Here is a 13780-nt window from a genome sequence, read left to right as displayed (position 1 = left end):
GTCCTTTGTAAGAAATTTTCAGGCAAGGGCAACACTTAAACACACGTGCTGTTTCTCATTTAGAAATGTGAACTAAAGAGGTTTTTAAATGGAAATCAGCGTCGGCTTAAAAGCTGCAAAAAGCATCCTTTCTGACCCGAGCGCGGCGTGGAGAGGCAGCGTCCATTTGTCAGAGTGGTGCTGAAGAGCATTCCAAACGAGAGCTTTTAGTTCACTTCATTCCTCCTCCAACGCTCGGCCAGCGCACCCGTGACCTCCACTCCAACGGGCTGCTCCTGTTTTCTTAGGAAACGCACGATCCTCCACTCTCGCCCGTCAGGCTCGTTCTGCTTTGTGGTGACCTTTGACCGCCTCCTCGCTGGATCGACAGAATAGATGTAGAGGCATGAAAAGCTGCCAGCTGGAGTAGAGTGCTTCATACAATAGGCTGTCGTGAACATGGAATTAATGCTTTGGAGATGTATAACAAATGACAGTGTGAAGCTCTCAGATAGATGTATCTCCATGAAGCACACGGAAGGTAATATGTTGGAATACTGTCGTCAGACTTCAAGCATTCACGGCCACGCCACTGAAACACTACAAATCACTAAACCAGAACTACAGCGGGACCTCCAAACACAATGAATTCATGAATATTTGCTTCACTAAGCATTGTGTCACTGTGTGAATGAATTGACATTGAAAAAGACAAAAAGTGCTTTACAAGTGAAGCCCATTTCCCGCAGGAAAGAATGGAAAGTACAAATAATCTTCTCATGTTTCATCTGTGGCCATCATTATATCTTTATTAACGGGGACATGTGAAAACTGTACTTCTGGAACAGAGGTGGCAAATCCAGGTAAAAATCCCGCCACAGCTTGTCTTTAGCAAGCTCCCCGAGTGCTTGTCTAGTGTTGACATTTAACATTTTCAATTTATATTTTTACTGTTTATGAATTTACTTATAAGTATATAGATGCCATATAACTGTGCAGTTAAAGGAATAACACTGTGATAATGTTGTTGTGAAATATATTGGAATTTTTTACTCCCTTCCAGCTCTTGAGATAAGAATGTGTATGTTTTAAAGGGAGTCAAGTTCTCATGCCATTACTCATTATGTCGTAAAAACTGAAGGTCCAAGGTCAAAACCTGTCTACATCATATTTCCGGGCTGGTAGGGGAGCTGGAGTAAACATGTCGGTATATCACATGTCTGCTTATTATAATTACTAACCCTTTGTCCAGCCTGAGAGGGGGAGAGAAACCTTTTTCATGTTTAAAAAGAGTGGGTGTTTTCTATTTGGTACACACTTGAGGCTGGACATTGCTTTCAAATGTAGGCTTTCTTTTGTGTCTTAAGAGCTCTTAATAAATCCTTGGAAGGAAAACTTCTTCATGAGATCTCAATTCAATTATTTTGAACACGCAAAGATTACACTTAATAAAGTAATTAAATAATACCTTCACTACCTGCTAGGGAACTAGCTAGCCTGCCACAGTTTGGCTTTAACCCCAGGTGCTAGCTAGCTAGCTCCCCGGGTGCTTGTTTACCTGCTAGGGAGTCTGCTAGCCTGCCACAATTTGGCTTTAGCCCCAGGCGCTAGCTAGCTAGCTCCCCGGGTGCTTGTTTACCTGCTAGGGAGCTAGCTAGCCTGCCACAGTTTGACTTTAGCCCCAGGTGCTAGCTAGCTAGCTCCCTAACTAGCTCCCTGAGTGCTTGTTTACCTGCTAGGGAGCTCGCTAGCCTGCCACAGTTTGACTTTAGCCCCAGGTGCTAGCTAGCTAGCTCCCTAACTAGCTCCCCGGGTGCTTGTTTACCTGCTAGGGAGCTAGCTAGCCTGCCACAGTTTGGCTTTAGCCCTTATTTTAAGGTATCGGATATTCATGGAAGCTGCTGATATCACACATCGATACTTAAGGCAAAAAATATCTAACATCGAGTAAGTCTTCCTTAGTTGTGGTTGGTGCTATACTGTGAATGAATCAATGAATCATCATCTGTGTTAGAAAGGAATCAAAATAATCTCAAAAGTTCTACAAGTATCGGTATTAAGTATCGGTGAGAGTGAACTGTTATCAGTCTAAAAAAGCATCTCTAACACAAATAGTTTTATGCTGTCATGATTGAATGTAACCAAACAAGTAAGCCTGTTTTTTGGTCCCCACACTGCATGGTTCCCATGACTGTGTAAACAACGTTTTGTCCTCACAAGTGCTGAAAACTAGAACACACACACACAGACACAAGTGCGCATAACGAGCCCGTCTCCCTCATCCACTTTTATAAAGCGATAATGACGCTCGTTTCCCAACTGAGAAAAAGTCATTAATGGCTGACACGGCCTTAAATGAAGGATATCAAAGCGCTGCTGAGTGCGGCCCCCTCCTGCCCACTCACGGGCACAACCTCGTTAAGGGGCGGCATGGACATGAATTAATCATTGGTTGGTCTTGCAACAGAGCACTAGCGTCACTTTTTTGTCAAAAATGTCACAAACAGTTTTTGGGTTTTTTTTAAACTTCAAAATCTATTGTATGTTGCTCAAATTCGTCCAAGCCCAATTAGAAACAAATCTGCTGTTTCCAAGGTAACGGGAAGGCCCTGTTATGCCACACTGCAGAAATCAGACAGAGATCAAACGGACACACAATAAAGGACATTCAGTAGCGGTTTCTGATTTGCCGCCTAAAAAATGCTACGTAAAATGGTTTTCTACTGGCATCAAGACATGAATTATTGCCGTTCATATGAAGATTGTGCCCCCTTGTGGAGATATTTGTTAGGGTCTTTGAGGATTTTTCCCCGGGTCGCGGGGGCAGCAGCTTTAGCAGGGAAGCCCAGACTTCCGTCTCCCCAGCCACTTCAACCAGCTCCTCCGACGGCATCCCAAGGCGTTCCCAGGCCAACCGAGAGACACAGTCTCTCCAGCGTGTCCTGGGTCGTCCCCGGGGCCTCCCGCCGGTGGGACATGCCCGGAACACCTCTCCAGGGAGGCGTCCAGGAGTCATCCGAACCAGATGCCCGAGCCACCTCAACGCGGAGGATCACATCCGTAAAAAAAAAAGTAATCCTTTGCTTTTTTTAAACATCGCCATCTGTTTCATTTTCAACAGTTTGACCATTTTCGAATATTCCGTCTGTTTGTTTAATCCTCTTTCTATTCCTGCCTGCAAAGTGAGCAATTTTCCGCGTGTAAGAGCGCCTAATATAACACAGGGAAGTGGGGTGGCTCGTTCCGCATGACGGCCGAAACCTTTCGGGCTATTCTGAAGGGCCTGCTGCTGGAGAGCGCCAACAGGAGTATCATTCACCGTGATGGTGGCATCATCAACATCCTCCGCAGCTCTCACTTGGCTCATCCACTCCAAGCAAGAGTAGAGTATTTCAAAACCACCAGTTTTTTTTTTTTGTTGCCAATATACACCAATATAGGACAAATGCAGGCCTACCGAGAGTGCAGGCTTTGGGTCAGTCACAATAGTTTCATCCCTCTTGAGAGGAAGAAAATGTCATTTTTAATTTATCATTTTTAACATAACATTTTCCATGAAAGAAACCCTAATATACATACATATAAATTAGGACTGTCAAAATTTGTGCGTGAATTTAAAATTCCTTAAACACCACAAATTTTTTTAACGTGTGATTAATGACTGCCCCTTACTTGGAAAGTCTGTACTTGGGAGATTCCAGTCGCAACGCAGCAGACGCGTCCACGTCATAATTCAGCAGTAATAAATGTAATAATAATGCATATATTTGCGGAGACTGGGGTCAAGTTGTATTTTTTTTAAAGGTTAGATAGCTCTTAATATGAAAAGAAAAATGAACGGAGCTGTCAACAACGTCTTACAAATGCAATTATGCCATCTAGTGGCAGAACAATGACCTCAACACAAATCAATATTACACTAATTTTTTACATTACAGTAGTTTAACTAAATTTTACGAATTATTATGAAATTACTGTATCATCAACTAAAAGATGCAGCCATATTTCTATTAGTTTAAATTTTTTTCCATTTTTTATGTTAGCATGAGTATGAAAACTTTGGAAAAAAATTATTGTACGTTTTATTATACAGATCTAAAATTTGTGATTAATCGTGAGTTAATTACTGAAGTCATGCGATTAATTATGATTAAACATTTTAATTGCCTGACACCTCTAATATAAATATACATGCCTGTATTTATTATATTATTTATTTAGTAGGGGGGCAAATGTACTGCATTTTTCATGATCTTCATTAATAATTTGATTATTTGTTATTATTTTCAGCAATTACGTTAATAACTTTTAACTCACAATTGTCCCTCTCTAATAGGTGGGCAATATTATGTTATTTTTCAATTTATTTATACATTTTTTTACATAATTTTTCAATAATTAAATCCCAATGATTAAAAAAAAACGTTGGTATATTTAAGTATTTCCACTGTATTACATTGAAATATTTTACTCTGACAAGTTATGAGATATGGAAAAATGAACACATCTTACACACAAAAAATCCACACAATAATTTAATAAAATCAACTACAAACTAGACTTTAAAAAAACAACAACAAAAGGCCATTCGTATAGAAGAAACACAGCTGTTAGCGGCAGGAAGTTTCTTTTTAAACGTAAATAATTACATGTTTACAAGTTGTTCTTCTTCCAAGCTGAATGTTTTAGCCATTTTTTTCTTGTTGACAAGAAAAATTGTTTGTGAGCATAAAAACAGTTTGAGAGTGTCTGGAGCCTTTGCAAGGCTGCACCCGAGTCCGGGTAGAGTACGTGGTGCCCAACACAGTGCCATAGGGTCCAACGGGCCGCCATTAATTAATGTCGAACCCTGGAAAGACCGTACAGACAACAAGCAATCCCACGCCAATCACACCTATGGACAATTTAGTCTTCAATCAACCTTTACACTCTAAAAACAGTTGGGTCAAAAATAACCCAACTATGGGTCAAAAATGGACCGATCCTCTACTTGGGTCGATTGGACCCAACTTTGAGTCAAGAAACGGCTCTTTTAGAGTAAAACAACTCATACATGTTCGTCAGATCCTTTACTTGGGTCAAAAACTGGGTCATTTTGTATAAAACAACCCAGAAAGTTGGGTCAAATTGACCCATAATTGGGTTTGACCCAATTGTTTTTCGAGTGTAACATGCATTTTTCTGTAAGCATATGAAACCACAGGTAGTTTTGATGGCTAAAGCGTTAATGCTAAGCGTGGGAGGCAAAACGCAACCAAGCATCCATACACACATGGGAGTAAGTAAATACTGTATGTAAACAATAAACAAGCTCGTGTCGGTGCCGCACATCTACGCAAAACGCAGAAAGAAAAAAGGTGTTATTTTTGTAAACATTATGCTCAGTGTGCATGGACATAACATTCACGCATAAAAAAAAAAAAAAAAAAAAAAAGAATCTCTGTGCTTTGTTCAACTTCTGAACAGCCTTCAAAAAAGTCCAAGAAGAAATGAAAATCCTTATTATACACATTACATATGGTACACAGGGTTGACCTCATTGACCCCGTCCCACCCACCCCCCCACCCTAGTATATGACCTCATAGACAGTGGCCTTCTTGTCTCCGGAGCCGGTCACAATGTACTTGTCATCCACGGAGATGTCGCAACTCAGCACTGAAGACGACTCCTTGGACTGTCAGAAGGGGGGAAAGAAAGAAACGATGTGAAAGTCTCAAAAATACGATTTCATGTTCTGTGTTGTATGCTTGCTGTTTTCTCTAACATTACATCCAACCCATCAACAGTTTAAAGAGGACGTCAAATCAAAACATTTTTTTTTTTTTGCAATGTCAGCATATCAGTTCCTGGAGTTACCTGGAATATGCTGGCTCCATACGGGGTTCTCCATGCGTTGAGCAAATTGTCTTTCCCTGTGCTGACGAACCATTTTCCTGCAAGTGGATGAGCGGATGACAAACACATCCGACCGCTTCCCGTCTATTGTGCATCGCGACAACGTTGACTCACCGCAGTGAGCAAATCGGAGCGAGAGCACGCAGCTTTCGTGAAGGTGGAGCTGATACTTGTCGGGTTTGGAGACGTGCAGGACCTCCACGTTGCTGTTCTCCATCCCCACCGCCAGCCACTCGCCCGTTGGACAGTAGCCCAAGGAGAAGATCTTTTTGCCATCATGTAAACATTTTAGCAAATGTCAGAAACAAACAAAAACAAAAAATCTCACAACAAATTGTTTATTAACTCATTTCCTCCCCAAAACATATGTAACAATGGTAGTTATTACAAAAAAAACGAGCAGCAGGTGGCAGCAGAGTATAAGAGATCAACCAGGGCCATGTTGCAAAAGAGCTCTTTTCCCAACAGTCCTAAACAGATTTGTGAATTATGATGAAACTTTGCTATATTTTAATGCTAAGCGGAAACAGATAGATTTTTTTTCTGATGAAAGAAGAGACTCCAATTTTACTTTTTTTTTATAGCAATAGAACACAATTTTCTGTGGGCCTTGCAAAATCAGTCAAAATCCAGTAAAACAGCCGGGAGCGAAGGGGGTTGCTTCAGTGAAAATGGCTGCGAGTGAATGAGTTGAACAATACAATTTTTTAGGCTTCTGAGCGAGTTAACGTCTGACTTGGAGACAGTCACAAGAAGGAGTCATGCCATCCACCAGCTGACAAAATTGGTGCTGGCCTCTCCCAAGAGCAGTTTTTCCAGATGTGTTGTCCCAAATTTTAAACACAACGTTAAGATGGGCAGATAAAGGATATTATTATTATTATTATCATTTTCTGTAACTCAGTAATATGTTCGTCCACCTCTTCCACTAACACTTCCAATTCCATCACTTCAAACTTCATCTTCCAAATTGTCCATGGTGAAAATTGTTATCAAAACGCAAAAGCATCTTTTAACTCATTCAATCCCAAAAACGTGTATAAACGTTTTTAAATACTTTGTTCTTCTCTCCTAAATATGTGTTTTTATGGTTTTTTTTTTTATGCAAGAGCATACAGAAGGCTTTGATGCAGCTTCTGACGTGAAGAGGTGGCTTAAAGCAATGGTAGTTAATAGTTATTTTAAAAAAAAGGCCAGCAGGTGGCAGCAGAGTATAAGAGATCAGCCAGGGCCATGTTGCAAAAAGCTATTTTTTTACAGTTTTTTTCATCAGGAATGTGAATATTAATAAAACTTTGCTATATTCTAATGCTAATTGCTGCAAAACGGAAACAGATAAAAATATACTTTTTTTCCCCGATAAAAGAAGAAACTCTAATCTTTCTTTTGGTAGGTTCCATGTTTTTATAGCAATAGAACAGAATATTCTGTAGGCCTTGCAAAATCAGTTCTAGTCCGGTAAAACTGCCGGGAGCGAAGTGGGTTGCTTCAGTGAACATGGTTGCGAGTGAATGAGTTAAAATACATCGGTCTCCAGCACTTTTACACCTGTTAGAGCAAACAAGCAATTTGGCGCCCGACCTTTTGCGATCTGATTTGTCTCTCACGAGATTTGACGCTCCTGTACGAGTCACACAAAGTTTACCTGCGAGGTGAAGTCATGCTGCTGCAGCTGGCGGCCTTCTCGGAGATCCCAGGAGCGGACGGTGTTATCCAGGCCTCCCGTCCAGAGCTTGGTGCCGTCGTTGGAGATGTCGATGCAGCTCGCGCCGTCAGTGTGGCCCTGGAACTGTCTGCAGTTTACACAGAGCTTCATTTAATCCAATTATTGGAAAGAGCGTTCTGCTTTGAAAATGGGAGGGGGGGATACTGGTTTGACATCAAAATCCCACCCTTGGGGGATAATGTTTTCTTAAAAAAAAAAAACACACACATGAGTTTACAGTTCCAGAATGTAGGCCACAGATGTTTATTTTCCTTTCTTTTTATTTTTTAGCCTCACAGCAAGATGTTTGTGATTTTGGCTACACAGGCCGTCCCAAAAAGCATGTACCCAGTTTTTGACGGGCCATTAGTCTTATTTTTTTATGTTTTTTTTTTATTATTTATGGATCTGCTCTGTAACACCAATTAAAAAAAAAGAGAAACATATCGTCCCCCTGTTAAAATAATTGCCTAAGTCGTTTTTTTTTTTTTTGCAAAAATTATTATTTTAGTCTAAATCTTTTCATGATGCAAATAGTAAAAAAAAAAAAAAAAAAAACACTCACATACACATTCTCAACCACATACAAAATAAAAAATAAAATTATTAAAATTAAAATGAAAAAAAGAGCAATGATGATGACATGTCAAATCGGTAAAATTACAGAATGAACAATACTGAGCTCTCCAGAATAAATAAATAAATAAAATAAAAATGTGTTTCCTGAAAAATATTTTAAAAAAAAAAAGACTTGGGCAATTATTTTAAGGCCCATGAAAAATAAAAAATAAAAATAAAATAAAGAAAATCATTTTCTAATTTATTGTAATAATGTTAGTTGTAATGACTAGTCTTACTGTCCATCTAAGAAGTACACCTTTGATTACGCCTACCTGACCAGAGTTTGGTTGTGAAGGTCCCATACGGCGATGTTTCCGTCGGAGCAGCAGGAAAAGCAGACTTTGGAGTCGGGGCTGATGGCCAAGGCGTAGCACGCGGGAGCTGACGACGTTAATTCCGCTTTGATCCGTGGAGTCGGTGTGGCCAAGTCCCATATTGACAAAGTACTCGCCTCGCCGCCCACAATGAGCGTCCGTCCGTCGGGGAGCAGTCGACAGGAGCGGATGTAGTTGTCTCTGTTCTGATGGCACACACGTTTAATTCTAATCTCGCACATGATATCTGTCACGAATCAAGGTTGACATTGAACTCACAAGGCAGTCCAGCTGTGACACGGAGGTCTTGTTGCCGGGGTGACTGATGTCCCACACCTTGACGCATCCCTTGCCGCCGGTGTAAACATGACGGGTCGGGTTGCTGATGGTGACAGCGCACACCACCTCCCCGTGGTTAAGTGTGTTGATCTGTCGCGCGTGACGCGGGATGGCCGGGCCGATCAGAGAGTCCGGAGGGAAAGGTACTGGCTGCATTTGTCCGTCAGCGCTCACGTGAAAGGAATAGGCTCTGGAGCAAAATGGAAGGATGGATATACAGTCCAGTATCTCACAAAAGTCCGAAAACGCTTTACAAGTTTGCAAGTATTTTATTATATATTTTTCATGAAACAACACGCGACATACAGATGGACGGACCGACGGACAGACAGACAGACAGACAGATAGATAAGATAGCTAGCTAGCTAGCAAGATAGCTAGACAAGCTAGCTAGCAAGTGTTAGATATTATTAACATTTCAATACTTTATTTCATATATTAACCATTGTTGTACATTATTAACATTTTAATTCTTTATATTAACCATGTCGAAATGTTTTATAGATGTGAGGTAGTGTTGAACTCAGTATAATTTGACCTTAAACTAAGCTGGAACATATTGTTTAGTCTAAAAAAATTCCTTCTCAGTGTTCTCTGTGCGAAAACACATTTAGTCCTTGAGAACAGAATCTGCTTCGAACACACACACCCCTGACTCTGTTTGCGCCATCGCTCACAGAAAAGTACCCAGAGAGTTTTGTCTACAAATGAAAGAGAGGCGGTCTGTTTAACTATAAGAAGCCATTTGCCACGCGGAAGAGACACATTCGGCACTCTGAAATTCCACCTGTTACGTGATGTTTGGAGTCTGTCACGATGTCCAGAGATCTCTGTTTTTTTATTAAATCATTTTTGCAAAGGTGTTTTTTCTTACATCAAATCTGTCTTCATATTTTTGGAACACGCAAAGAGGACAAATAATTTTATTCCTCTTCACAAGATAGATAGATAAGCTAGCTAGCTAGCAAGATAGCTAGACAAGCTAGCTAGCAAGATAGATAGATAAGCTAGCTAGCTAGCTAGCTAGCAAGATAGATAGATAGCTAGATAGATGGATAAGCTAGCAAGATAGATAGATGGATAAGCTAGCTAGCAAGCATGATAGATATAAATAGATAGATAGATAGATATAGATGGATAGATATAGATAGATAAGCTAGCTAGCAAGCAAAATAGATAGATAGATAGATAGATAGATAGATAGATAGATAGACAAGCTAGCTAGCAAGATAGATAGATAAGCTAGCTAGCTAGCTAGCAAGATAGATAGATAGATAGATAGATAGATAGATAGATAGATAGATAGATAGATAGATAGATAAGCTAGCTAGCAAGCAAGATAGATATATATAGATAGATAGATAGATATAGATGGATATAGATAGATAGATAGATAGATAGATAGATAGATAGATAGATAGATAGATAGATAGATAGATAGATAGATAGATAGATAGATAGATAGATAGATAGATAGATAGATAGATAGATAGATAGATAGAAATGAGAAAGGGCAACCTACGGTTTTCCACCAGGAATGCCTGACAGGTTAGGAGGAAGGCCGGGGACACGTATGTGATGGTGAGGATCAAATCCAACCTACAGAAGATGAATGAAAAGTCTTTAGACACACATCAACCAATTATGCAGTCATTTCCTATGGACATAACATCGTAGGGCACACATAGACAAACAAGCAATTACATGCACATTCACACTTATGGGGAATTTACAGGCTTTGTAAATGTAAACAACTGCATGAAAAAAACAATTCAAATTCTGCTACTGTTGTTGTACGACATGCATGTGTTTTGCGTACCACTTGTGTGCGTCCGTAAGCGGCCACGGCGGCGGCGGCCACGGTGCTCATACTATGCAGGCCAGTGTAGGGGGCGCCCGCTCCGCTCAGCTCACCGTTCATGGCGAGGTGAGGGACCATCCCAAACGGGCCGGGGTACGAGCACGGCACCGCCAGCGGTGTACGCAGGGCGGGTCCTGCAACAAGAAGGCAATCCAAAATTCTTCTATCAGTTTGATAAGAAGAGCAAAGTACGGAGAAGCAATTTAAAAAAAAAATTTAATTTAAAATTTAAATTTTTTAATTTTTTTTATTTCTTCTTCTTTTACTGCTACTACTTTTCTGTACGTGTATGTTTAATAAAAAAAATTTACATTTATTTATTTACATAGCGTCACGACACATGTTTGGTAGGATTGGAAGTGAACAATTAAAACCCTTATAACGTTTTTTTTTTTTTTACGACACATAAGTAAAATGAGCCAAAATTTGGCTCACTATTGGAAGCGTGATAAATAAATAATTTCTGAAGATATTTTTTTAACGTGCGACCAATCAAAATATTCAGTGGCATCAGACCTATCCATACATACTGTATATAATTTTTATTTACTTGTTTTTGATGCCCTCTATGAACAATAAAAGCAATATTGTCCTAAGAGCACAACTAACTATCATATGTGTATGTTAAAAAAAGAAACACATTCAAATTGGAATATTCACACACGCGCACACATTCACTCATCACACACTCATATGCGTGTACCCGTCACTACTGTGTCCACAAATACTCACAGGTCTGAGCTCTCGATCCCAAACGTGCTTTCTTGTTTTGGTTTAAAAATGGGGCCATAGGAAGCACACGTCAGCTCAACCAAAAATGATAATTAGCTCTCTAGCGCCATCTGGTGTATTATGGCTTTTATGACTCAAAAGTCAATTTATTTTTCTACATTTAGTTGATGACCCAGTGAAGAGATAAATTGGGTCATCGCGGGAAATGCACTATAATACATCAGGTGTACAGTGCATCAAAAAACATGAAAACTTATGATTTATAATGGGAGTCAATGGGCCAAAATTTGGACATTTTTACTCATGTGTACTATAATTTTTTTCCCCCCACATATAATAATGACAGTAATAATTTTGGACTGTGCCATTTTGAACTTCAACATGTTTTGGACAATTGGGTGCAATTTCAGCTCACTTAGTGATTTTTATCATATGTTTTATATTTTATATTAATATTAATAAAAAGAAAAAAAAACATTAAATGTTGCTTATGAGGGACAGCAAGTCAAAGTTAATAACTCTAATTGAAATAAATAAATAATTTAATAAATAATTAAACTGTCATATTAATCCAGGGTTCGTTTGCTTTTACTGTGAGCCTTTATGTATCATAAATCAAAAATTGTTTATTGTGACAAAAATAAATTTATTGCTTATTGTTTGTTAAAAAACGCACACAAGAGACATTGAAAAAAAAATTGCATATTAAAACCGCAATATGGAGCAAAAATAATTGTAGATAGATTATGTTTCAAAATCCTTCAGCTGATGTTAAGATGTTAAAAATCGACACGTGTGCAACACTACAAATCACACAAGTCTCACCGAGTGTCTCGACTCCTGTTGGCTTACTTGGAGCTGCCCTCAGGCTGATGGTGGTGGTGGTGCTGGGAGTGGGCGCGTCGCAGCGGGATGTGGGCGTGCTGGACTTGGAAACGGGTGTTGTGGATTTTTCATTCTTCTCCAGGAAAAAAAGAAACGTGTTAAGAACAGTTATTTCAGTGAAATATATAACACTAATAATAGTACAACAATGACACCTCCAAGTTTTCATCTGTGATGCTTTCCTCATAAACGTTTTTTGTTTTTTTTTTGCTAAAAATAGAAACTACCTCGAGAAATGATCCAAAGAAGATCAGACGCCTCACCAAATTAATCTCTTTGGATTTGGATGAAGGGGTGCTGCTGGAGGAGGCGACAGAAGAGGGACTCAGGGGCGCATCCTTCTTCAGCAGCCGACTCTTGTCCAATCCGTTCTCCCGAGGGGAGTGGGCGGGACTTCCTCTGGGAGAGGCTGGATCCTGAGGTGGTTGTTTGAAGGAAGAAATACGTTTCATTTCGCCGATTGAGAAGCCCACAAGATGCTTTGATTGTCAAACTGCGGCATACCTCATTGGACACGTCCACCACCAAGTTGTCATCACTCTTCTCACCGTCACTCTCCTAGAATTTTTTTTAGCCAGAAGTAAATACATCAGCTATTGTATGGAGGACCAAAACTGCCAAAATTTAAAATAAATAAATAAATAAATGAATACAAGCGGAAATAAAAACGGATATAAAAAAATAGAAATCTAAATTTAAATGCAAAAGATGAATATAAATGGAAAAAAAACCCTAAATAAATAAATAAAAGCAAAAATAAACACAAAAATAAAAAACGAGATTGAATTTTTTTTAATAAATGTCGAAATAAAAACAAAAATAAATATATAAATATAATTCAATATTAATCAATAAATAAAAACGTTTTGTTCTCACATTTATTTATTTCATACTGTTAAGTCGAAATGTTATTCAAATGAGGGGGCGGTCCTAAGCGTGTCTAGGGTTGGGCTCCGCTGTTCCAAAATGCCTTTCATTGGTCGAGTGAGCGGGTCGGCGGACAAGGAAGTCTCGCCGGCTTGTATGGAGAGCTCCAGCAATGGACGACTATGTTGTCCACTGTCACTACAACTTGTGACTTTGTCAGTCAAGACTTCCTCGTTCGCCGACTCGCTCACGCTTAGGACCGCCCCCTCATTTGACTAACATTTTGTTCTGACAGCGTTTTTATTTATTGATTGATATTTAATTCTATTTCCGTATATATTTATTTTGGGATTTAGTTAAACATTTATTTATTTATATATATATATATATTATATATATATATATTTTATTTATTTTTTTACTTTTACTTGTATTTGTTTATTTAGGGATATATTTTTGTTGTTTTTATTTCCATTTATATTTTTTTATTTCATTTTTTGAATTACATTTTCCATTTATATTTTCACTTTTATTATTTTTTTATTTATTTAGTCATTTATTTATTTTTAATTTTGGCAGTT

General features: G+C 39.0%; 1 protein-coding gene across 9 annotated transcripts in view; it reads right to left on the bottom strand.

Annotated features, from left to right (window-relative positions):
- Window positions 1–5512: 5512 nt before the first annotated feature.
- Window positions 5513–13780, bottom strand: part of LOC144049158 (transducin-like enhancer protein 4) — a 32548-nt gene continuing 24280 nt past the window's right edge. For 5 of the 9 annotated variants that reach the window (XM_077561833.1, XM_077561835.1, XM_077561837.1 and 2 more), the window contains 11 exons: window positions 12837–12890; window positions 12596–12748; window positions 12273–12408; window positions 10674–10849; window positions 10377–10453; window positions 8795–9044; window positions 8474–8721; window positions 7521–7668; window positions 5990–6140; window positions 5837–5913; window positions 5513–5654 (listed from right to left, as the gene is read on the bottom strand). In XM_077561833.1, the coding sequence (XP_077417959.1) occupies window positions 5547–5654; window positions 5837–5913; window positions 5990–6140; window positions 7521–7668; window positions 8474–8721; window positions 8795–9044; window positions 10377–10453; window positions 10674–10849; window positions 12273–12408; window positions 12596–12748; window positions 12837–12890 (1578 nt within the window). In that variant the 3' untranslated portion in view covers window positions 5513–5546. The remainder of the gene's footprint in view (window positions 5655–5836; window positions 5914–5989; window positions 6141–7520; window positions 7669–8473; window positions 8722–8794; window positions 9045–10376; window positions 10454–10673; window positions 10850–12272; window positions 12409–12595; window positions 12749–12836; window positions 12891–13780) is intronic. The other 4 variants (XM_077561834.1, XM_077561836.1, XM_077561829.1 and 1 more) reach the window with 1 other exon arrangement.

This window comes from Vanacampus margaritifer, chromosome 3 (assembly GCF_051991255.1).
Source record: "Vanacampus margaritifer isolate UIUO_Vmar chromosome 3, RoL_Vmar_1.0, whole genome shotgun sequence".
Taxonomy (NCBI): domain Eukaryota; kingdom Metazoa; phylum Chordata; class Actinopteri; order Syngnathiformes; family Syngnathidae; genus Vanacampus; species Vanacampus margaritifer.
Note: the sequence above shows the minus strand (reverse complement) of the source record. Positions and strands in the feature narration are given on the sequence as shown.